The following is a 27,138-nucleotide window of genomic DNA, read 5'->3' as shown; positions in this document are numbered from 1 at the left end:
GTCTGTTATTTATTTTTGCTACCTAAGATGCTCATTAAGACTAAAACACGTTTTTCTTAACATTTTGACACATCACTCTCATGCCACGATTTAAATGAAGCACTGCACACCCTCTTATGTAGTATTTCTTAATGTGGCTTCATCTGATGCAGCCAAGTCGCTGGGATAAAACTTTGGCAGTGGCACAAACACTGATACATTTACATTGATGCGTGTCATAGGCTACTTGTCAGAGGATAAAAAAAAGAAAATTGACTTAAAAAAATACATAACTTTGCAACTTAAAGGAGAACTTCGGTCGACTTAAACATGCAGCTTCATTGCTCAAGCTACCCTTGACTTGCCAGTACCGAAGACGCGAACAAATCTGGTCCAACCATTACAGAGCTCCGTGAACGAAGACTTAGCATTGAACGCTAACAGCATGGGGTCAGAACTTTGCACTGTGTTTTAAGCGTCTTAACATGCTCCACATCTCACACCAAAAGTTATGCAACATCAGCAGACACCTTAGCACACAGCACTGTAGCGTGTATGACTCAAACTGAATAAAAAAGTAGTTAAAATAGTGTGTTTGTGCAAGGAGCTACTTACCTGTTTGTTGACATTCGTGTGTTCCGGTAGCTAGACCAAACTAGCATATCCATCGAGTGTGCACTTAACAGGCTTAACAGGCTATTGTAAGGTTCATGGCTCATGACAGGCTGTAACATGGACATGTACATTATGAACATAAACACGAAAATGCTGGATTACGTCTCCGCCAGTGAGGGAGTAAGTGCACGCTCGACGGATTGACTAGTTTGGTCTAGCTACCGGAAGACACGGATGTCAACAAACAGGTAAGTAGCTGCTTGCACAAACACACTGTTTTAACTACTTTTTTATTCAGTTTGAGTCATACACGCTACAGTGCTGTGTTCTAAGGTGTCTGCTGACGTTGCATAACTTTTGGTGTGAGATGTGGAGCATGTTAAGGCGCTTAAAACACAGTGCAAAGTTCTGACCCCATGCTGTTAGCGTTCAATGCTAAGTCTCCGTTCACGTTGCTCTGTAATGGCTGGACCAAATTTGTTCGCGTCTTCGGTACTGGCAAGTCAAGGGTAGCTTGAGCAATGAAGCTGCATGTTTAAATCGACCGAAGTTCTCCTTTAAGAAATGTAAAGTTTCAACATATATGTGTTTTGCAGATATCCACATTGCCAACCTTTATGCTAGTGATTGGGCTGCTGCCTCACTTTTTAAAATGTTTTAAATAAAAAGTTATCTGGCCTGATGTATGGCTTTTTTAAATATTTGTTTTTAAAAAACAGCTAGTGCATTGCCCGTAGGAAGTATGCATTCCTATAGAAAAGTGGGAGGTTAAGTAGCGTTTTCATGGATGGCCAAATGAGGCTGTGTTTAAAGGTGGGACGTCAGGAATATTATTGGCCGTTTTTGACTACTTTTGATTTTACCATAATTTTTCACCTTAAAAACTATTTACCTTGCCTTGTTTGGTGTCATTATTTTCAGCACAACCTCACATGTGTGACTGTACAGTTATTGTTTCATTTTGACAGAGTAGGAAAAAGTTAGATTTTTTACTGTGAAAACCACAAATATGTTTAACGAACCATTTTTATTACTTATAATGCAAATATAAATCGCTGTTTGCTAAATTTGTGCATACATTTTTTAAATTTACAAAGTTATATGTAACTATTTACATTTTAAATGTAGGCTCCTTCCAGCTACACTGCCTGCTCCACATTCAGCAGTCTCCTCGTTGTTTTGACTCACAACACAAAAAAAGGACTACACTACACACTAAACACACTACACAAAACGCTGCATAACACACTAATTATACACTCCAAACACACTATATGTCACAAATCTTTCAACTCTGAAAACTCGCTGTCTCTACAACCGCCACTGCTGCTGTCACTCTTTCGCCGCCGTCCCTCCCCCAACCCTGTTCCTCAGCAACCAAATCACGTGGTTTGCCATATAATTTTGTGATTGGTTGGTGTGGTGCATTTTTCCACCAATAGGAACGTGTTTTTTTGGCTTGCAAACAGTTTGCTGTCCTCGCATATCCGGATCTCCTCAGACCAGAACAGACTCGGGCCGCACTCGTTGAGTCTCATTAATCCATAACAGTCAGTTTAGATGTACAGAACTGGGCCAAACCGCCGGCAAAATCCCGGTTCTGCTTGCGCCGCTGCAGGTATAAATCCGCTTGTTTTTTTAGGTGTGTCATGTTGGTGGGCTCTGCAGTGATTGGCTCTGGTGCGGGCGTGCCTATGGTGGCTATGGTTGACAATGCTAGTGGAATTGGTAAATCTTTTATTAAATAATTTATTAACGGTATCATTGTAGTCCAAACAGATCCGACGTTGCACACCTTTTAACCACGCAGCAGCCATGTTGAAAATCTCAGGTCAGCCAGATCATGATCTGCAGAGATATTTGAGGCACACACACACACACACACACACACACACACAGAGATTCCTTGCTTTTAAGATGAAGTCAGGAAAGAAACACAAAGAGACACTTTCTTCTTTTTTAGTCGCGGTTACCATGGCATTACAGTTTGTGTTTGGTTTTGTAGCTGACTAGGACTGCAAGATATTTGAATAAACTGACACTGCGATTTTTTTTAACCCTGCAATATATATTGCGATATGAAAAAATACAGGAATTTTCATTAGATCACCTGAATAGCACTTTATGTTATGCTGCACTGCTGCTATCTTGTGAACAATTAACCTGCACTGATCCTACCTTTTTTGTCGTACGGAGCTGTGTGGTACCGGCATAAATGGTCAAACAAATGAGTTGTGTTACCTCTCATTGTGGCAACAGATGCAAGGCACTGTCGACACAGAACATGTGTTTGGTCAAAATCATCCTTCTTGTAGCCGAAATAATTCCAGATAACTGACGTTGCTTTTCATTTTGGCACCAATTCTTCCTTTTGGTGATTTTCTCTTATTTCTTGCTCATTTTTCAATGTTGTTACCAGCGACTCACTCCATGTGCAGGGGCGTGGTCTTCTTCGGCACACTGATTAAGAACTAATGTGATTGGTGGATCGCTGCAAATGCAGAGTCTGCATGCACAGTGTGTGTCAGGTACCCTTGAAATTAGATGAGTTCATTTGCCACCTACATCGCAGGCCCTGCGATGTGACTACTGCGCACATGCACATTGTGATGACAATGCTTAAACAATATATTGTGCAGCTCTATAGCTGACTGACCTCCGATCTTACCAACTGCTATGTTGCTCCTTTGGAGAGAGGTGTGTAAGATTTGCTGCATCAGACCCACACAGTTTGCACTCATCCAGTTTATGTGTGTTATTTGTTCTTAATCTACACTTTCAAACACAGCCATACTGGCATACACATATGCAGGCTTAGTCCTTGTTCATGGACTTGAGAAATTGATGAGATATTGATGATACAACAGTTCGCACATTAGAAAGCCAGTCTCTAATTATTTTAGTAAACAGTATTGACGTTTGTGGCAGCGGGCAGCCGCTCTGCTGAATCACAATATCTGTTCAAGTCGAGGTTCATTTACTTCAACAAGACCAAATGCAAAAAACAAGCTGTTTTCAGGACTTCTCTTCAAGACTCTCTCCAAGAAGAGAGGTGGTAAAGGTACAGCATGGGTAACGTAAAATCATTTATTGTAGGCACTTGACAACAGTCAGCAAAGTAAGTAAATGCTTAAAGTTTTTGTAAAGGTAATATCTGATTTAAAGGATGGAAGGTTGGATTAGTAAGGACTTAAAAGTAACCCTTTTGAACCCATTTGAAATAGATACAATTCTCTTTTCTAAACTTCTTTGAGCTCTTTCCATTTTCTAAATCACTCGCCACCGGCTAGTAGGCAAACTTAATTTCCTGATGTATTTCTGTACTAAAAGAATTCTATGATAATGGAAACGAAAATCACAAAGTAACATTTTCCAAGTTTAGCTGTTTAACTTTTAAAGCTGTTACTGCTCTTCAGTTAGTAAGGGGAAAGGTGCACGTGATGAAAAGTGATGCGCCAGCTGTTTTTCAAAACCAGTTCAACTTTTACAGCAAAAAAAAAGGCTTTTTGTCAGTAATGAAACTTTTCAAGTGTACTGCCAGCTGAACAAACCCAGTAATGTTAAGCACTCACTGTAAAGGCCTCTTTCTATATGTCTCAAAATAACTTATGTGGAATATGAGTATTGTGGACGCTGACTACAAAAGATTAACACTGGCACTTATCAATCGTATGCATATTGCATCTTTCACACATAATGATTTTTCTTTCCCAGACTTTAACCACATAGTTCTTCTTCCTTTTTTAACCTTGACTTTAAAAGATCAATAAATATGAGTTACAAGTTTTAGTAGCATCATTTTGTGAGAAGTGGAAGCTCCTGTAGACTAATTCCGTTTGTGGCGTCAAGTTATTTTCATTAATTTCCATTTTTCCTGTATCGAGATATGTAGTGGTAACATGTCAGTGCTTTCCTCAGAAACGCTTTCAGAATGGGCCTACATTACAAAGTGTTGCTTGCTGCCTCTCTGTCGCTATCCAGCAATGTTACGTTTTAGAAGGCCGCCCATAAAACACACCTCACATCTAGATTTTTTACCTGTGATTCTGATGTCAAAACAGCAGGAGACGGACAGTAGACAGGAAAGGTAGCGTCCATCGATCAAGGGTAGCGTTGTTCTCTCAGACGAATGAAAGAATAATAGTATAAAATGCAAAAAAAAAGAAAAAAGGGTCACCAAGCAATCTTTAATGTACTTGGGCAGACCTCCCAAGTAAAACATATGTGTGGGAAACACTGCAAGTTGTTTGAAATCAAGCACTGTTTGAATGATTTGACGTTCATCTGGGGGACTGAAAAAAGGGAATTCACAGACTTTATCTGAGACAATACCACTGCAGGTTGTTGTTTTTGTCACAGTTTACATAAAATATGTGCATTCAAAACAGCTGTGTGGGAACTTTCACCGTCCTAATGCACTTGATTGTGTGTAAATGTGAGTACACAAACTTCTTACAGTCAGCGTGCGCAGTACATTAAGGTAGTTAAACCTAAAATACTGTCCAGAGCCACACAATATGTTACATAGATCCAAGCATGCACACACACGCACACAGAAAGTGTGATACACTTGATGTATTTAATGGGTCTTTAGTAAATTGCAGTTAAGTGCCTTCAACCAATTTTCCTTTCGCAGCTGAGCCCTGACACACACACACACACACCCACACACATGTGAGCGCACACAGAAAACACTTTGTACAAATGCAGTTCAGACAGATGTGGCAACAGAGTGAGAAGGGGGAAAATGTTAAGCTTTTAAGAGAAAATAAAAAGATTAAAAATGTTAAAATAAAGTCAAGGGCCAGTCAGTTGTTTGTGTTAATATGTGTGTTGTTGTCAAAACAAATATTTCTATACTGAAAATGCCTCATTAGTCTGGTACTTAAGTTCTGTGCTTTTATGCATGCATTAAATAAATAAATGAACATGTATTAAATTAGATTCTCCTGTCGTCGACCGTCATTATATATATATATATATATATATATATGTATAGGGCCCTATAAAATCTGTTTTATTTTTTCCCAAATTCTGTTTTTTTCCGTTTTAATTTTTGGGAGTTCCGTTCACCAAAAACAGTGTGTTTTTAATGTAAATGACTAAAATGTACACAAATTAAATAGAAATGATAGATTATTATTGATAAAAGAAGAAGCTTGCACATGTAGTTGTAAATGTCCCTTTCATTTATTGATGTAATTAAAAATAATAATAATAATCATAATAATAAAATATATTGTATGGGTGTACTGACATGATTTTGATTTGATTATTTTATATTAAACATGTAAATAAAAAATAGATCAGTTAAAAAAGAAAAGGAAAAAATAGGGAAAGGAAATGGACAATATTTCCACTTCCACAATTTGATATCTTGATTTACATGTCCAGAATGTAATCCTTTTTAATCTTATTGAATGTGCATGTCAGCCAGATTCCCCAGTGGGATCAGTTGTTCTCTGACTCTGATGCATCAGCTATTAATCATCATTTATTTTTAATTACCTATATTCAGTTATCCTATAACATTGTTATACATGTAGCAATAAAAGGTGAAATTTATCAATTACTGAACAATCTCTTGCATCAGTTTTCTTTCCTTGTTTCTCACATGGCTTTTGGACAGTACGTGGTCATTGCACATATGTTTACGCTTCCAGTCAACTAAGTGTTGGCAGAATTTGCAAAACAAAAGTTCACCTGACACATACAAGTCGTTCAGGAACTGCTCTGCTCTGTACTGAGGGGTTAATGTCGAGTTTCTCGTTTTTTTCGCAGATGAAGACAGAGCCGTGGGCAGCCGCTTCGCCCTGCTTACATTGTTTTGAAGGGGAAGGGGCTCAGTCTGTGGAGGGGGCTTGTGCCACCCAGATTTGCTTCCCTCCGTGCAGTTATCCTCAGACGTACATTCCTCTTCCAAATGAAAACAACATTTCAGTGAAATTATGTCAATACTGTGATATTCCGCGTTAAAAAATAGATTTAATCGGCCAATTCCGCGATTCCATCTGCGATTCCGTGATTGCGGTAATCATAGGGCCCTATATACTGTTTTATATTCAAATATTCATATTATTGCAGTTTGGAGTGTTGAAGTGCAAATTGCACATGTGGCTATAGACTGATATAACACCTTTATGAAGTGCATCGACCAAGTTTATGTCAAAGCAGCAAGATAAACCAACTTGAAACAACCTCTATTAATGTGTTTAGCCAGCTGTAAAAAAAAAAAAAAAAAAAAAAAAAAGCAATTGGAGCAGCACCACGCTGAACATCTGATTTGCACACTTGCACACCTTCACTGACATTATTGCTTCATCAGAGTCATATATGATGCAATGAACAGCATAACGCACATGCATGCGTGACCTGCCATTTCTTTTTCTAACCTTCTGCCTCTCAGTGTGTGTGATGTGCTGTGTCTTTGTGTGGCTCTCTCTCTCTCTCTCTCACTCACACACACACACACACACACACACACACACACACACACACACACACACACATTCAAGCTTTCTTTATGGTTATTTCTGTTGTTTGCACTCTCTTTTAAAATCTGGGACGCGTCGATGCATAGGAGCAGGGACAAGAAGTAAGGAAACGGTAGAATCGCCGAAGAAAACCAATGGAATGAGAAGAAAACACAGTGTACTGGTCACGTTCCTCTAAATTCATCTCTTAATTGTTTATCTTCTACATGTAAGGTAACACTAATTATCTTTATTTATACATATAAAATATAAGAACATGCCTTTATTGTCACTATACAAATGCACAATGGAATTTTGACTGGCTTTCTCTTCAGGTCAGTAGAAAAAAATAGTGCAGAGTAAGAAAAAGAAAGTATACCAAATAAGAAATGTAGTAAAAAAGTATATAGTATATGTTCTGCCCTGCGCGTACATACTGAACAATCTATTTAGTGTTCCACTGCTTTGCCCCTGGTCAAACAGTTAATAAACCATCCATTTTCACTGCTCTCCCTCAAACTGTTACTTAACCCGTGACCCACTTGTATATAGCTCTCCTGTCAAGACGTAAGGGAAGGTTTTTTAGTTTTTTAGCAAAGGTTTTACTTGTTCAAGAGATCAACAGGGGTCCACATTTAATTCAGCACTTCAGTGTTGTTCCTCCGCTGCATGTGTAAATTGCACATACCCAGAGAAATGCGAACAGTGATTACAAAATTGCAAAAGGGCAAGGACCCCATCAAATTGCTTTTACTGTATTTTACTGGGAGGTTATTTGTTAGCTTCCTGTTTAAAAAAAACAAAAAAACACTTAGTCTATTTGCAATTTGCCCATTCAGCTAATTGGTTGATATATTGATAAATTAAGTGGCTGTGATGTGTTTTTAGGTGATTCGGTGGCTTCGTTTCAACGGAGCGCATCCGTGTGTGTATGCGTGTGTATTTCAGCATGCAAATGACAACGCTGATGATGAAGCAGGAAATGTAGCCAGGGGGACAGGAATTGATTCATCGATTGCTTTTAATTAGAACTCAACGTGCCCTACCTGTGATATACACACCTAAACATCATGTAATTGCGTTGAAACAAGTGCACGTGCAAAGGAACTGACGGTACGTGCGTGCAGTGGGCGTCATTTCAGGGGAGGCCAAGCTCCGGGATTTCAAACTATACCAACGTGGCGGCTCGCTAGGATATTGTCTCTGATATTACAAGAACGGCTCAGCAAAATGTCTTTCTGAAGATATTTTACCGGAGAATCGAGTCATGCATTTGCAAATTCTGACTTTCAGGAGTTTCCTGTCTCCCGCAACATGACACTCTGCTACCAGGATGCATTGCGCGGCTTAAAGGCGTGAAAATGACTGATCCTGTGAGCAAGCACCTTAAGAGATGCCCTTTTTCTAATCGTTTTACAGACAAAATGGCAAACATCCCGCTTCTCTCGACTCATTTGACCTCTTTTGAGATAGACATCTTTCTGATTTTACCGGCATGTAAAAAGAACTTCTCAATTATTTTAAATTCAATAAATAAACAGAGGTACTAGAAAAAGCTGGATATTTTTAAGCCCAAGGCCACGGTGCTTTTTATTATCAGGCTGTGGTGAAAAGGTCAGGATAAGAGCAAGAGGAGCTGCCAATATGTTCCAAGCAATTTCCCCCAAATGAGAAACTTGACAATTTAAGAAACGGACAGAACAGGAGATAGGGTAGATATGTTGTGTGTCTGTGTGTGTAGGTGCTAATGTCTCTGTGCATTTGCCGGAAACACAGTCAAAGACTAGATGGCCGTACTTCCATTTTGACTGTCGGGGAGATTCCTGTGTGTGTGTGAGCCCATGTGTGTGTACAAGAAAGACAGAGAGAAAGAGCCGGAGATGGAGAAAACGAGAAAAGGTAGTGATGGACAGACAGAAGGAGGGAGAGACAGAACGAGAACTGCTTACATACTCTTATTGTAAGTCACAGATGGAATTGAATTTGTACAGAAGAGCAAAAAGCCCCAGTTTTTCACTGTGTCAACTCTTTTACGACAGTGTGTGTGCGTGCATGTGTGTGTGCATGTGTGATGGGTGGACTCGGTCTAGTTAATTCGCCTCAAAACCGCACACACACACACACACACACCTTTGCAGGGCGCGCACACACTCGTACATACATGCATGGATAAGCTTCAATGCGGAGAAAGGCCGTTTCCTGGACTTAATTTCTTTCTTGTAACGTGCACACACTTACGTGACTGTCAGCGCATACCAGATGCACACGCACACACACACACTTTTTCCTTCTTATGCTCCCCTTTTTCTTCTGGCATCAGACTCACTTGAGCATACACACAAATGCACAGGTGTGCGCAGGAACCCTACATGGACTCACACAAAGACATACTCATTCATACATAGCAATGCATGGCACACATGACCTCACTGCACACACACACACACACACACACACACACACACACACACTGAGCTTATCTCAGTGCGGTATGGAGCAGCTTTTGAAGGCAGTAGGGAGCCAGTTGTTGACGAGCCACTTAATAATTCCCTTGGACAAGCATGAAATTCTCTTCTTTTCTCTCTCTGTCTCTCTTACTGTCTCCTCTGCTCTCGCTCTAATATTCCTCATCCTGCTGTGTTTTTATCTGTTTTCTTTTTTCCTTTTTTCTCTCTACTTTTCTAATTTTGTTCTGCTTTGTCTCTTCTTTCACTCTGCTCCCTTCTCTCCGTCTCTTCCCTTTTTCTGCTCTCTGTGATTCACCGTTTGTATCTGCTGGTAAACTGGAGTCGTTATTAACATAAAGTTTAATAAGGCACTCGCGATGATAGGCTGCTCGCTGTAAAATGAACAAGCCGGGCAGGTGTTCTGACTCAGTACATGCGATACCGCGCTTTGTTGTACCACGGCTGCTTGGGTTGCACTTTTGGGCCCCCCTCTCTGTCGCTCCCGCTCTCTTTCTCTCCTCAGGGAGTTAAATTATGATTAAACATGAATATAATTCAATTACCTCTCCATGCCAATTAGAAATGCTTGTTCTCAAAAGGCGGCTGACTGCTAACTCATGCTCAAACCCCGGCTTGAAAGGTGGGTTACGTACCCAGGTCAGCTGATGCCAGTTGACCCATGCAAGTAGATAGCCAGTGCATGTTTAACCTGTGTCACGGTGTCGCTCTTGAACTGGTGTTCAGGCTCATTCACACTGATGTAGCACAGCCGATGCTGTCCACACTTCACGAAATAAGAAGACCTGGTGGCTCTTCCATCAGTGTGAGGACAAAAAAAATTCACTACACACAGAACTACAATAAAACCAGCAATGTGTCAGATTTTGTTATAATAATGATGACATTCGCATTTTCTTAATGTTGCTATTGCTGTAATAACGTAACCATAACCCTGGACTCATTTTTGGCTCTCCATTTCCTTGAATCTATCCAATCTACTCGATATAATCTCGGTAATCTTACTTATGCTATTTCAGTCCATTAAGTACAGAACGTATCTACAGTGCACACACACTGACAGTCATGCACAACACCAACGCATCCTAATACGACTGACTAGGTTGATTATCAGCATCTACTTAATGTATCACTTAGACAACACTATTATTGTTGCAGCCTAACAGTGACACGTGTGGACTTCCATTGTAAGGTTGCACTTTGGTTAGGTTAAGGCAAAAAGCCACTTGGTTAGGTTCAGGAAAACCTCTGGTCTTAAAAAATCACTACATTACTCCTGTAAATTCTGTTACAAACAAACCTCTGTTAAATAAGTAAAACATATCTTATGTACGTAATGTAAGTTGAAAGGACTCACCATTGACTTCTGACTTTGACTCCGACTGTCAATCCCTTACCTCGGACCCCATTACAGATTGTTCTCCTTTTATCCTACTTTACCCCACTTCCTCCTTTGCAGCTGTAATAATTAACTCAGCCACACGAGGTCAGCATTTAACAACGAATGTGAATACGTGTCCTTAAACGCTGCTTTCATTTCCTAACAACAAGGTCATTTTTCTGACGGAGTTACAAGATAACAGGAGTTTTAGGGCTGCAATGAGTTTAGCACACCAGGATATGGCATTTGGTAGAGTTTGACTCTCGTCACAGGTGAAGGTGAATATGTGAAAGATGTTTAGTGTTTCAGCAATCGTGATCAGATGAGTTTGGTATTTTGAGAGATACTGGCTTCACATCCAGTGCGAGCAGTTACTAATGGAAACTTTCATTGTCTCAAGACTTAATTCTGTTTCCTTGTAAGCACATTCATTTGCATTGTGTCTTGTGCACATTTATACTTACTAATGGATTCACTGCTTTGAGCCACATCAGCCAACATGCTGGATCCCTTCCAACATACAGCTGTCTTTGCTTGTGGACCCTCGATTCGTATAGACAGAAACTGTAACTCGATGCACAGAGTAAACTAATCTGATATAATCTGCAGTTTTTGCAAGTTAAAATTCAATTCAGGTTTTATTTTGATGGGAAAAAAAAAAGGAAACCGTTTTGGAGGTTTTTTGCAGGAGACCGCAATAGAATACAGAGATATCAATAACCCTTTTTTTTGTAACTCCCCCTTGTTGTTGTCATTTCTTTTGCCCTGTGGTGCAGACAGCAGAGATGTGAACATGATGTTATCTGAGCTATAGCTTCCAAGACACTCCTGCCCCGGGATACTCACTCAGGCATTACATTTAACATACACATATTTATTAACACATACGTATAGACAAATAAACACGTTATCTTTTGTCCTCCTCCTCCTCTTCCTCTTTGATTTTTTATCCCTCCATCTTCTCTCCACCCCTTAAGGCGGAGAAAAAATCTCCTTGTTAATTTAAATCTACTTTCCTCGTGCCCTTCATCTCCCCCTCTCCCGCACTCCCCTCTTTCATCTTTTCCATGCTTTTAATCCTGTTTGTCTCTACTTCCCCTCCACCTCCTCCTCTTCACCTGTTCCTCACCTTCAACCTGCGTAACTGTCATCTTCTGCCGTGTAATATATCCAGAGTATCTATTTCTGATTCCAGGCAAGACTGAGCAAAGTGTAAGATGGCGGGAGCAAAAACTAAAGAGAATTACAGATTAAGAAAGTGCCTTTGTGTGTGTGTGTCTGTGTAAGAGAAAGAGCGAGAGGGAGAGAGAGAGAGAGAGAGAGAGAGAGAGAGAGAGAGAGAGAGATCATTAAGTAAAGGTTGCATAGTGTTGTGTGGCAGAGAAGGATAGGGCATTGAGCAGCTTCATCGGTCATATGCGCTTAAACCCTTGAGTGAGTGTGTTAGTTGTGTGTGTATGTTCATCAGCATTCGTTAATGCATCGTTAGGTGTATTTGTTTTGTTGTTTGTCAGTGTCTCCCTTCCATGATGTGCTATTTTTAATGCATTTTATTTGCATATTGTTTTGTTTTTGTGTTTGTTTTCCTCCTGTCTTTGTTATTTTAAGTTGGCTCTATATGTGTAATTGTGTCTGAAAATATCTTGTATAAATGTGTAAATAAAGTTGCTCAATTATGGGATTGATAACATTTTGCACAGCAGCTCTGTCACCATGACTGTTTTTGTGTCATGTTTTTTACCTGTTTTGGTTGAAACTTAAATACATTTACTCGAGACATGTACAGCACTTAAGTACACATAAGTTTAGGGGCAATTATACTTAACAATTGTTTTCTTGTTATTTTTACTCTGATGTGCTTTGCAATGGAAAATATAGGTTTTACTCGCCATACATACATATATAAACAAATCTCAATCTGTAAAATGTTATTTTACAGATTGAGATTTTATATTAGATCCATCGAAGAACAAAGAAGAACTACGGTCATGAGTGGAACATTTTACTTCCTCAGTTTTCCTGTGATAACGACTAAAATTGTATTATTTATTATTTTAGTTAGTCATGTAATGATCACGGAATGACAAATGTAGTTTTTCCCAAATTAAGGAGATAATTCACCGTGAGAAACAGCTTCATGAGAATCATAAAAGTAGAGCATTTTATACACACTCGTTTTACAATTGTGAACTGGAACTGTAAAAGGACTTTTAAAGGATTTTTTAAAGGGTCTGACTTCTGTATTGAAAAAAGAGCTCTTTATTTGTACGTTCCTTTTTGATGTAATGAACTCAGGCCCTGAACCCACATGCTTAAACCTATCTGTTGATTAACCCTCATTCTAACCATAAGCCTACAGGTAATGTAACTACAAGTTACTGCCAGCAAACATACTTTTTTTACCCTACTTTTTTAAAAGAACACACACAGAAATGACCTAATCTGAGGTGCACACAATAATTTCAAGGCAAACTGTCTGTACTGTCTGCGAAATACCCTGTAATCATGCTTGTGTGTGTGCGTGTGTGTGTGTGTGTGTGTGTGTGTATGTGTCGGCGGTTATAAATGCCTCCTTGGAAACTCAATGCCAAATAATCAAGATTGACGCCGGTACACAGCACTCTGACGTGTGTGTGTGTGTGTGTGTGTGGTTTGTTTGTGCTATTTTTGTTGGAGGGATCTAATCAAATGTAATCATGCTGATTACATTAATTGTGAGGTTTATAATCGCCTCTTCTTTTTTTTTCCCTTTCACTTTTTTAAAATCTCTCCCCTGGTCTCATTTACTTGTTCATTCCCGTCGCTCTTTCTCAATCTTTCACAATCTGCGGTCTTCTCATAGACTTTGGGTAGAAATAATGCTGAGGGCAAAAATGACATGTAAACTGAATGTTGTGTTCAGAAGCAACAAAACGTGTACTGTCAAATATATCAAAATTATTTAAACTAAAACAAGCTCCATATGTATTACAATTAATGGAAAAAAGCCTTTTACAATTTGCCTCTTCTGCCCTCACTTAAACAATACGCTGACCCACAGCTCTGGCCCTCAGTCCATTTACCGTTTTTTAAACTTTTGAATATTTTCATATGATTTAAAAATTTGCCAACAGGAAGGGAGGGATCCAGAATGTATGTCTTTATTTATTTTTAAAAGGAGCATCCTCTTTCTTTCTCTCCGTAGGACACAGAGGTGGTTAATACAGCCATTCTTACGGGTCGACGCGTCGCGGTGCCCATCAAGCTGGTTACCGTGGAGACCGACGGACAGGTGAGGGAGGTGGACGACTCGGTGACCTGCAGCTCGACAGACGTGGACGTCGTCAAGGTATGTGTACAAACAGGAATTACGTGAACAGGGATCATGATCACAAACCAGACACGTGATAGTGATAACTCAACAGGTGTGCCTTTTTTATTTTCTAGAAATCAGGTTTTTATCTCAAAGACATATCACACTGTTAAACTTAAGGTGATGTTTTTGGTCTGTGACGTTGCCTGCAGTGCGGTTTGGGCTTAAGACGGTGAAGTTGTAATTGGTACACCGGTTGATGTTTTGCTTCATGACTGAACTTGTGCCAGAGTGAAAAATGGGCCCAGGCGACTCACAAAAATGTCTTAAGTCACGGTCTGCCAAGGACTTGAAATATGGATTAAGAAATCTCTCCTCAAGAGCTCGAGAGAAACTGAAACAACATTTAAAGAACAGGAAGGAAATGACAATTATATGAGGAGGTGAACTGGGGCTATTTTACACAGCGAGAAATCCATCTTGAATCATCATTGTAATCTAAAATCTTGGAGGATTTGTGTTGTTGTCTAATTCACTTTGTGCACAAGAGCACAATGAGACACTTATCACAGTGTGCAGGCTTTTAATCTCACTTCCAATGAATGAGAAAAAGGCTCAGAATGGCTGACAGGTGGGGAACTTAAGATTTAGTTGGCCTAACACAAAAAAAACAACAACAACACATTTGATACTGTTTTTGAGCTGAAAGAATGATTCAGTGTGTTTTAGTAAAGTAGAATTCAGAAATTAGCCTTAACAGATGCTTGCCATTGTAAAAACTTTATAGTTTACTGACACTGAGCTAAATCAATATCTGAACCCAAGTTTGGGAAAAGGTTGCTGCAACCTGCTACCACAACATTGTTCGTAATGTTGTGGCAGCTGAAAGGACGTTAGATATATGGATGAAGCCCGTCACGTTCGGCTGATTAAATGTGCCCTGTGGAGTTTGCTTGTAAACAAAATTTCTGTTTACATTCAGCACTGCTCACCAAAACACACCATGTGTATCCTCGAGGCCAAGCAAATATGTTAGATGCATTTCCTTCAGTTTATTCTTATTTAAAACCTGCATGCTCGACATCATGTTTTACTAGTTAGCGGTCGTCTTTGCCTGTGCATTGCTTCAGTGTGCACGAGGTTCACGTCGAGCCGCCACTGTGGTCGTGAATTCAGTCAGAAAGTCACTGTTCAGAAGTCCGCGCAGCACCGTCTGTCTGGACAGAAAAACATTAAAAGAGATACATTTAAAAGATAATTATTTTTGTTATAATATGAAGATCAATTAGGCTGAATTGAACTAAAAAAGACAAAGTAAATTGAAAAATAAAAAGCAAGTAAATTAAATTAAATTAAATTTAAATTGCTAAATATTTAATTGAAATTCTCAAATTGAGAGCATAAAAAGTAAAGATAAAATTGGAACAATAAAATTTAAACTCTCCTGCTTTTAGCATTCGTCATTTATGTGTTGGTGCAAGTTCGGCCAGCCATTCCATCAAATATCCATGAAATAAACTAAAATAAACCTTGTAAGGCTTTCTGAGAGTGGCAAGTATGTGTTCCAGTGTGGCTGTCTAACACAACCAGACTCCATGTTGTGAAATAACCACATGAACTCTTGTGCATGTCAAACATGTTGTTTAACTTTGTCTAGTTTATGCAGTAAAAATCCAAATTTTCAGTGCAGAAACACTGGCACACAGCATACAATTCAAACTTTTCATAATTGATACAATTTTCTTTAACGGCACCGAGGTTAAATCTTTTGTCAGCGCGAACAGTCTCAACTTCTATACCTTGATACATGTCAACACTATTTCTCTTTTTTGCCCTCATTTTCATTTAATTGTCTCCCCGAGGAGGTCAGAGCCACCGTGCAGCTGGCGGGATCCAGTTTCCTCCTGAGTAATGTCAGCAGGATGGGTGATCATTCACACTTGGAACCGGTGGAAGTCTCAAGTGCTCAGCCACCAAAACTAACAAACACAATTACTGTACTGTATTAATAAAAAAGAGGAAAAGCTTCTTTAAAAAAAAAAACTTTACAGAAACAAGGCTATGCCAGAAAATAAAGATTGATTCTTCCCGCGCTACGTTTCCTACGTGCCTCAGGGTCCAAAATGGAACGCACCCTCGCTGTGACAGTTTCAATATGAAGCCAATTTCCTGGTACAAGCCGACAGGAGTGGTGCTGTTTAAGGAGCGATCAATAACAACACAGTGAAAATGGAAGGAACTCATTCAGATAGATGTAATGTTAGCGCTCTGCGGGTATGTGTGTATGAAGAGGTTGCCTTTAGTTGTTGGTGTGTGTGTGTGTGTGTGTGTTACAAAGTCAGACCAATTGCAATACAAGGACCTCCAGTTGTTTCTGTTCTTTTACCTCCGACTCTCTTCCCCCGTACATTTGGCAAAGGGAAGTCATACATCGTTGGGATAAGTGTTACATTTTAAGTCAAGCTGAAACATGTTCATTTCATGTGTCTGCGCCTCTAGTCTGCACCTCCTCGATCAAACCCTCGCTTTTCCATTGATTTTGTGGGCGGTTGGACCCCCTCTGAATTCCACTTCATGTTCAGCCTGAGTGCACCATAAAGAACAGCTCCGGTGATCAGTGGGTGAATTATACCAGCACTTCTTTACTACCCAGGCAAACCGGGTGATTCAGATGCAGATGTGGACACATGCATTACAGGAATTCATGCCGTTGTATCCTGGTGGAGTGATCCTGAGGTTGGGTTTTTCAGTTGAACGCCTCTGATAAAAGCATCCGTCAAATGAAGCCAAATTTTCCTGTCTGCCCCCGGCTGCTGATATTTTAATTATGATATGCACAATATGTCCAATGGGCAAAGCAATCAAACAATTGGAAACATTTTAGACCAGCGCACTGATACTATGTTCGGCATCGCTGTAATAACTCAGTGCGGAGCAGAGCAATTTAAACTCACTCACTGTATATGGATAAGCTGTTTAGCGACCTTAAGCCCTCCTTTGTGCTGAATGTGTTTGTTTGCGCTGCAAAACGCGGTGTGTGTGTGTGTGTATGTGTGTGCAAAGTGCCGTTGTTTGTTGACATCTGATCCGACAGATATTCCCTCTCTCGCGTTTCCTCGTACACACACACACACACACACACACACATACACAAAAACACACATAAACACATAGAAGGGGCTTTAACGCAGACAGCTGTTTGGCAATGGCACCCATGGGGTACAGCTCCAGGTAGCTGTAGCTGTCAGTGAGTCAAGATGACAGCTGTAAAGTACAATCCGGAGAGCGCAACACATACAAGCAGGCGCGTGCACACAGTCTACTGTTCCCTGAGCTAAGGCTCGAAGGCTGCACTTCCTCACTGGCTTTATTCAAAATCTTACTCACTTGGTTCAGGTCCCGAACTTTCATGTATGTAATGCCACTGATACTAGTTAAATGTAGAGTGCACTGTTAAAAGACAATGCCTGGTGTCCTCTATTTACCCTGCTTTTGCTGTTTCATTTCATTGGTTCATGGTAAACAAAACTCTGTCATGTTATTGTTTGAATCTAGGGATGACTGCAACTTCCTTCACAAATTTTAAACTGTCACATTCTACTTTTATTTATTGCGAGTTTGTTGAGCAGCTGCTCCACTTTAAACACGTAAGAATGAAGGATAAACTCTGGAGGGGAGAATGTTTCTCTGCGTTAGCTGCCACAAAGTTTTAAGCAGTAGTGTGAAGAAGATTAGGGTTCCCACATCACATTTCATTAACCAACCCTTTGTTTAATTACTCATGGTGGATAAATGTTTGCAAGGGGAATTGCACACTGCTTTTCCCTTCCCCGCTAATGAATGTATGGAAAGAAGCGACGGGGCTGAAGCTGTCGCCGGTTGCGGTGTGTATTGCTGTAGATTTCACCGATGCAGCTCGTGTTGTTCAGTTTAGCACATTTATCCCTGACGAGGACAAAAGCAGCGGCGATGTACTACATAGATAATAACTTTCCCCTCCCTCCCTCCCTCATCTCTCATCGTCCGCCGGTGTAAACTATCTTGTTACGGTCTTCCAAGATGCTGTCATTTGTGATGTGCGTATGTGCCACTGTTGTTGACACAGCAGTATGTGTAGGTCAGTGGTGTCAGAGCGAGTAGGGGACGGATAGGGGACGAGCGCACACATACACACAAATTAGTACCATTATCCTGACCTCACGCAAGCGTTTCTCTGACAATGCAAGGGGGCGAGAAGGGGGGATAGACGGGATGACGGGAGGTGAGAAGATGACGATTGGATCGATGAGGAGAGGAGAGGAGATAAAATGTGAGAACTGGGAAGTGGGGGGACGACACAAGAAGAAAGGAAGTAAAATGAAAGGTGGAGAGAGCGATGAGAGGGAAGAGAAATAGATGGATTGAAAGAGATTTGAGAGTAACTTTAAAAACAAAACAAGCTTCACGAGGCAATATCCCACCGGCTTAACTCCTGCATCCCTGACTAGAAACAATTGACCCGATGCTAAGCCAGGGTTAGCCTGTTAGCTAAGCCAGTTTAAGGTGATAGAAATCTACACTCCTAGAACCGAAGCCGACGTTATCTAAGATGGTCAGCCAAACACAGTAGTTATGGGATGCCGTAGCCTCATTCTGTTGGTGTTCTCCACCGGCTAATTTACGGTTAATGTAATTGACTAGCTAGCTACAGCTGATTCAAATCCACCAGCAGCGGTAGGAATCGCGAATCACATTCATCATCTGAGCCTACAGCAAGCATGATTGGCCAGACAGAGGTCACATGAGACGTCGTCCCACATTTTCCTACGTCAGGGAATGTACTAAAATGCGACAGTGTAGATTAAAACAAACTCCCCATGCAAGCGCCACGGAACGGTCCAATTATGGTATGTTAAGTAAATTGTGACATTATCATTTGAACAACACATAGAGGGCAAACCTACGGTACAAATATAATAGTTCTATCCATGCATTGACTGTATTGCTGCCATTACTACATAAACCAAAAGCCGATACATGCTTGTCCTGTTTCTCTTCATTACATTTCATATTGTTGTCCACACACACACACACACACACACCCAAGCCGATCATCTCACAGACACACACGGGGGATTTGAGAAGTAATTGGTTCATGTGGAGATTCCTTTAGTGATGTCGTCAGTAATTGAATTTGACAAAGAGGAAGACAAAAAGGCTTGGACGTGATGGAGTGTGGGTGTGTGTGTGTGTGTGTGTGTGTGCGTCTGAGGGAGATTTAGGGTGTGTGTCTCTGCCTGTGTTGGGATAGATACAAAGCAGATTAAGAATTGATCTGTGTGCCATTTAATGAACCGATCGCAGAGTTTGACACGCGCCTACGTGTTCCCACATGCATGCACACACACACACACACACACACACACACACACACACACACACACACATGCACACCCACACACACATTTCTGCCCTTGAAAATGTGCTAAATGCCCGACCTAACAGTGTATTGTTGTCCAGGACAATGATTAGAAATGTATAGAGATGTTCTGAGCATTTTACACAACATTCTATTTTTAAGTGTAATAAACTCCTGATGCTTCATAACTGAACACATACTTACCGCAGCACTTCTTAAACCTGGAGCCTTTACCAGTAGCTCCCTCCTCCTCCTTCTTCTTGTGTTGTTATGTGTTGTTACGTTTTGTCTTCTGTTGGGTTAAAGTTTAAGAAATGGATGAAGCGTTACAGCTTTTTTGTCTGTAGTCGGACCTGTTGTGAAAGGAAGTGCTTCATCTTAGTTTAAAGTGAGTGGACATCAATCAATCAGATGCCGGTTTCTGAAGGTCATAAAGCGCTTCTTGTCAATGGAGGTGTTAGAGCACATCGCATTTAGAAAACGAGGGAAGGACGATTTTCTTAAGGAGGCGAGTCTGATGCCGTCACTGCGCTTGAATATAAAACAAAGGGGAAGACATGAGGTGTGGAGGTGGTGAGCAAGGGAGACGGGTGAGGAGAAATAGAGAGAGGGAGAGAGGCCTGAATCCTGATGGCCACGAGGGGGATGAATCAATCAAAAAACTCAGAAGTCTCATGGATAATTTGATCCTATGGTTTTCATGTTGTTCTTTGTTTATGTGGACTATAGAAAAAATGCACTACAATACCCATGAGGCATGGCGGCCATTTGTTATGGACTAGAAGCCAATCCGAGCCGTGAATCCGAAAAGTGTTTAAATCACTGACTGAGCTTCAGGGTCTGAAAAATGAAGTGATTTAAGACGTGCCGGCTTTTGTTTACTAATGACCTTACTATTACTAATGAGTTAACTTCATGGTTTCAAAAAGAAGTCAGATTGTATGTTAGCTTATGAGAAAATGCCCCTACTTCTCGCTTGATTTATTACCTCAGTAAGCAGTTTCCTAATGAGTTTATGGTTTCACTTACTAGCTTCAAGTCTTCTTCAATACAACACGAAATCATTCTGGAAATTATGGTCCTAGGGTAGGACCTACCTATAGCTTACAAGTCTTTACCATGGCAAAGTTCAGTTTAGACTCAGGATCATCGGCACCTTCACCTCCTCATCCAAATATTATGGTCATTTTTGGCTCCAAAAAGACAAAATGGTCACAATCATAATGCCACACTTGAGGTTTAAAAGTGGTAGTCCACAAGCCAATGGGTGACACACCAATGGGTGTTTAATTATTGGTGCAGTTTTGAAAAAAATCACAAAAATAACTGAATGGTTAGAGAAAAGTGTCATGTAGCTTCTACAAACTGCATTTCAAGCTCTGTGATAGGATATTTCTTACAAAAATGCACCTTGGGAGTCATAGTTTACCTATCATCTGATGTTTCATACACTAACTTGCTACTTAAACAGTCTGTTGCACTGATTTCAAAAGATATTTCACACCCATACAAGCCGATCAAGTGATGCAACTGTGAGTCACCCAGCGCTGTCCATGAATAAAATCTCTGAAAATGTTACTTCCTGAGCCCTAAATGATTCCTCCCACGTTACGCTTCTAGAACACCTGGGGATAAACATCTTATTAATTATGTATCATGCAGTAATGGCTGATGGGATGCTTTCTATCACCCGTGAAGCTGCATGAAACGCAGAGTTGGTCCATCATCAGTGCTGGGGAGGCTCATCTTTCCCCTTTTTGTTGGCTCTTTTGAACTATGTGCATTTAAAGCGATCGTAAGTGTATGAGTCAGCACTTGCAACGTATCAAATTTTGTAAGAGCAGGTCCTTGTGACACCAAATCCCTTTGCTCCCTTTGGGTTTAACAACACTATTATTACTGTAATTTCCTTTGAGTTCGTTTCCTGTTACTGCCAAGAGTTGCTTGCTCCCTGCCACACTACTCATAACTCATAAGATGAGTCCTAAAGCCACTTGAAGCTTTGGGAGCAAAACTGATCCAAGCTCATTTAATCTTACTCAGGGCAATAATATATTTTCATGTTGTTCCTAAGAAGTTGCTAGTGTTCCCATATCCCTTTCCGAAGCTAGAATTAGCCTCAAGATATAGTACACACAGTTGGATGGTATATATCATTTTCCATTGGCAGTGAATGTGAAGTCCCTCTGTAATAGATCCCATTTTGTACTTCCTTGTGGTCACTGTGGGAGTTGTCAAGTGTACATGCATCAAAGTCAAAGGGACAATTTCCTGTGTATTTATTGCTCTTGACAAAATAAATGGATTCTTAGTGATTTGTTGCACGGTCGAAGGTTTCGAGCTGCTGCACAGCTGAATCAAATATATTAAAGGCGTTATTGACAACATTCATTTAATCGTACAGCTCTTCTAGACTTTCTAAATCTTATCATTGGACCGAATGGCTTAAATACGCAGTGAAATGAGTCATTTCGTGGGGGTCAAAAAAATGCATTTGCCATTTTACATGTACTTCTTCCACAACGTAAGCTTAGGGGAAAAAAAATATTTTTGAGCTGCAGCGCATCACATGATGTTGTAATTACACGGTTTGGCCACTACAAAAGTTGGCTTCAAAGCCTGACGCACTTCCTTGGTCGCATCCTGTAAAAAATAGGACACAAGCTGGCAACTACAAAGACTCATGATGCAGATGATACACAGATACCATGTGATTCCAATACAATTGGCTGGTAAACCTTATCAGAAGCTGGAACCAATCATCATAATTGTTACACAGATGTAAAGAAAAATATCATTTTGGACCTGACAAACATTGCAGAATTGTTTATTCAGAATCTTAGAAATCAAATAATTGTCTGCATAGAAATATTATCAATTAGACCTTCAAGTGTTTAAACTCCTAGGTTACATTATTCAAATGTTCTTTGGATAAATACACTAAGTAAGTAGGTATTATCTTTAGACAACAGCAACACTAAAGTATTATTTTTTTTCTATTAAGGCCATCTATTCACCATTTCTTAATTTTCTGAATAGAGATGAATAAAGGATAGGTGTCAGTTTATTTTTCGACAAGTTATTTTATCAAGACTCAGATACAGCACACATGTAGAATTTAAGCAATACAGTTTAATTTCGAATGCACCTTAAAACGCTGGTGGTAATTATAGAGAATTTAAGCCATTTAACCACCTTCAAACTGCTGGTCTGCAACCCTTCACAGAATCACATCAGCTATTTAAGCGCTGCTCTTGATCTGAACCTGGCCTCTGACCTCCTTCCTGATGGGGAACATGGAGAAGAAATGTCTTTACAAGCCTGTGTAGAGTTTTCACATTGACGTCTGAACAGTTTTCTGCTTGAAGCATTTTATTCCCGAACGCTACATATCCAAAGGGGGAGACAAGGAGATCAACCTCAGTCGGCCACAATCTGATCAAGTTTTGGCTAAAAGTAACATAATGAAAACCACAAATGAAGTGGAGAACGTGAGGTTGACTTAAATGAATGGACTGATGAGGGAAGAACGAGTTACGTGTGATTAAGGAGAGAAGCAGCGAAAAAGAGGACGAGGCAGAAGAGGACAGAAACTGGATTCCTCCCAGGTGCCTTGGGTCATTTGAGAGCCTAGAAAGGAAATGAAAGGTAAAGTGGATTAAAGGCGGAGGTCACACACACACACACACACACGCACACACACGCTGCTAAACTCACACATTTTCCATTTAGCAGTAACAGGCTTAGGAAATAACCGGCGATTTGAAGTGCACAACATCCGACCGGACCATTAGCAACACCCAAAGACATATATCTGTGGGAGCTGCGACCTTGAGGGGGTCTAAAACGATTTTTAGACCTCCAGTGATTCAGTTCTCGTGCAGCAGAAAGAGATTTTGTTGTTAAATCAGCAAAGCCCCGAATGGTCCCCAGTGCCTCCCCATAAAATGTTCAACAGATTGCTTAGTGACAAAAAATTTTCAGGAAAGCTCAAAACTGCTTCACTCAAGGCTTTATTATGAGCGTAATGCCTCAGTGTCACCGCAATGTACAGCAAAAGGGCAGAAAGCTCCTGCATCCAGCCTGCATTACAATTGACTCTATATTTGAAGTCCACAAAAATGAAATAATCCATGAATCAGTGGTGTATCTCCGTTTTTTATAAAATCAGGTACACTGTGCCTACATTTTGATTTTTCCTGCACCAGAAAATAAAAAGGACATCATCGGATGAGCAGAATGTTACCACGGCTCACATTAAGACTCACAGAGAACAGGCAGATTTCAATGATTGCTTTATAAAGAGCATCTTTTTTTATCTTTGTTTGCTTTGTAAAGCTAATGTGGACAAAAAGAGAGCCACTTTTGTGCCGCTGTAACCATCTAGATAAAGGGATCTGGGTTGGCTGCCGATCCACTCCCACACTGTATACTGCATAAAGAGGCTGCGGTTGGAGGAACTTTTTCACCAGAGGAGGCTCGTCCATAGAGGCAGAGGAGGTTGGTCCTCCTCTATTTTTGGGAGGCAAGAGGAAGATCCATTTTTTTTAAAGAAAGAGTAACTGGTTGAAATAAATCATTACCAAATCTCAGTATCATTTATAAAATCTTATATATATTATATCATTAAAAAAGTTTCTTCTTTGGAAGAAAATCCACCTAAAACGGTTGAACAGTGACAGCTGCAGACGGAGGAGACAGAGCAGTCTGTGAGAGGAGCAGGGAGCAGGAAGGTGGGGGCTAGAGGAGGACCGAGGGCTTCTGTCCTCCGTGGGAGGGATCTCCTTCCATTCACTCAATGCATTCAGGATTTTTTCATGCTGATCTATGATTGGCTAAGACACGTAAAATGACGCGCTAAGGGAGGACGTCCTCCCTTACCAATCAGCAACCAGAATACAAGATTGACAGCAGGTTGGTCCAATAACAGTTCCCAAATTTCATTCTCACATTTATACAGCCGTAAACAAAAAATACTTCTATGTACCGTATTGACCCGAATATAGTACGAGTTTGTTTTTTGTTTTTTTCGATTAAAATTATGTGAAAAAGTGGGGTCGTCTTATAATCGGGGTCTAACCGTTGACACATGCTGATAGTTGTCTGGGTCGCTACGCGACCGCAACGGCAGAGGGCGCCATCTTGTTGTAGAGACGTCACTGACACTGTGGCTGCGGTTATCTGTCAATCACAGCGGAGAAGAAGTGACAGGAGATGAAAAATGGAGAGAAGCGGTGATTTTACGGAGCAAAGTGGATCAAGTGTGGCAAGTTAACAGACATCTGAGGCGGAGCTATGACGCTGATTTTAAGATAATGAGATCAATGCAGCGGAGGCGCCAAACAACTGTCAGCCAGCCAAGAAATATGGAGTTACGGAGGGTAACGTCCGAAGATGGAGGGTCCAAAAAGACCGTCTGAAAACGCTAACAGTAAGAGAAAAGCTTATCGTGGTCCTCTAAGCGGCCGCTTCCAAGAGATTGACAGGAAGGTGTGTGAGTTTGTTACTGAGAAACACATTTTGGATATCAGAGTCTTTTTCTGAAGATTAGTCTTGAAAAGAGGGGTCGTCTTATTATCAGGGTCGTCCTATATTCGGGTCAATATGGTATTTTACAGTTTTCACTGCCCGCCATGCTCGGACAAGAAATATGGAGTTTTCAGCGATATCGGAATCGGTTTCAAAGGAAATATAAGCACATTTCTGATAGAAAAAAAAACTGTTGGGAGAAATCAGAGCGAAGCAGTCAGAAAAATAATTCATAGTTTTCGTTTCGTTCGTCCTGCTGGAGGACATAACGTTAGCGGCACGACCGGGCGATTGTGATGAGTGATGTGTGTGATGTCCTGTGCTGTCGTGAAGTATGTACATTGATTGCTGTGGTAGCACAGTGAGTAGAGCAGGTGACTGGGGATCAAATTCCGGAAGGGGTATACAGTGATATTTTTTTTGTCTTGTATATTAGCCATTTAATAAAATGTTTTTTAAAGAATTCTTATAAGTCATTGTTTTATTGCTTAGTTTTCATTAAATATAAGAAAGCAGGGATAAGTAGTTGACTTGTATAAAATAACATGACACCGTGGACTGGTTTTCCTCCTGTCCTCCTCAATTTTTTCAGTCACCAGCCGCCACTGTTTTTCACCTATTCAAAACTGTGAGTGAATGACCATCTGTCTAGTGGGATAGAAGCTTGGTTTGCTCATTATCTACTGTCTCAGTGGACATTTAAAGAGAATGAGATGTAAACAAGTTACAGTATGTGTGGTGGAGAGAAGTCAAGTGAGAGTGAGACATGAAGAAAGAGACTGAGAAATAAGCATGAGTGTGTGTGTGTGTGTGTGTGTGTGTGTGTGTGTGTGTGTGCAGCAGTGGGTGAATTATGGCTGAGGCGTTATGCAATGCCCCGTTTCACACTCGCCCTCTCACCCCCATAAAATATACCGACCTTAATCAATAACTAATTAGCTGCTAATTACCATGCTAAAATACACAGCGGCAAACGCTATAAACACACAAATACCCGCTTATTGATAACTTAAGTAGGGTGGTGCCATGTGTGACACGTGCACTGTTTCTCAACGCAAATGCACACGCGGGTCGTAATTCAGGGCGAGCATTTTGACGAAGGCCGGAGGTTGATGAGACAGTTTGACTAGCAATACATGAAAAAAAAGAAAAGAAAGAAACTGCTCAAACTTCAGAGCTGATGTGCAAAGTTCTGACAAAGTAGCTTTTGATTCCCACAGTGGTATTTTTAAGTTATATCACTACCTTCCTACCCAGACTCTAGTTTTCTCTTGGGTGCTTCACTTGAAACCCTGATCATGCCTTGGACTCAAGTACTCCATAATAGTTCAAAGTACAAGAGTATGTAAATCTATAGTCATCGCAGATGTGCTGATTGCCACTTACCTTGTTGTTTTATTTAATATTAATGATGCGTCGTTTCAGATATTGTAGTATCCACCTGTCTGTCCTCAGTGTCAGCAGCTGTCAGCACTTTCTCCGCAGAGAGTGTTTGTTTAACTCTCCTTACCGCTGCCAGTCAGTGTCTTCTCTGTACGCAGACAGGAATGCTGGGATTCTATTAAAACAAAAACAAGGAAACGCTGGATTTACAGGAAAATAAATCATCAGGCAGCATGAGGACCTGTGTGACTTCTCCTTCACTATAGACCCGGGGACGTAGAGATAACATGCAGCCTTGCTCTCACTACTAGGCCCTGTGCCATCAAGCCTATTTTTAAGTTGGCTCCGGATTATTTAAATGGCAAAGAATGCTATTAATGCCATTCATTTGTAATAGTTTCTTCGGTGGCTCCTCTGAACTGGCAAAGAATGCTATTAATGCCATTCATTTGTAATAGTTTCTTCGGTGGCTCCTCTGAACTTTTAGCTGAGGTGAAAGCAAACAGTCACATCAGGACACTGACGAACGTAGATGTGTTCACCATATGTGTAACCTTATCTGGATGGTGCATCCACAGACACAAAAAACGTAAGATTACATTTCCACTTTTACTCCGGTCAGC

At 40.5% G+C, this 27,138-nt stretch overlaps 1 protein-coding gene and 1 long non-coding RNA gene across 2 annotated transcripts in view; one reads left to right on the top strand and one right to left on the bottom strand.

Moving 5' to 3' along the window:
- Nucleotides 1–27,138, top strand: part of LOC115581939 (transmembrane protein 132D) — a 267,149-nt gene that overhangs the window by 205,469 nt on the left and 34,542 nt on the right. The window contains exon 6 of the mRNA XM_030417539.1: nucleotides 14,098–14,241. Within this exon, the coding sequence (XP_030273399.1) occupies nucleotides 14,098–14,241 (144 nt within the window). The remainder of the gene's footprint in view (nucleotides 1–14,097; nucleotides 14,242–27,138) is intronic.
- On the bottom strand, nucleotides 22,965–27,013 carry LOC115581940 (uncharacterized). Its single transcript, XR_003984082.1, has 2 exons — nucleotides 26,519–27,013; nucleotides 22,965–23,233 (listed from the first exon to the last, which is right to left on the bottom strand). It is a non-coding gene; the product is annotated as an uncharacterized LOC115581940 (long non-coding RNA).

The sequence above is a fragment of the Sparus aurata genome, chromosome 5 (assembly GCF_900880675.1).
Source record: "Sparus aurata chromosome 5, fSpaAur1.1, whole genome shotgun sequence".
NCBI classification, from domain to species: domain Eukaryota; kingdom Metazoa; phylum Chordata; class Actinopteri; order Spariformes; family Sparidae; genus Sparus; species Sparus aurata.
Note: the sequence above shows the minus strand (reverse complement) of the source record. Positions and strands in the feature narration are given on the sequence as shown.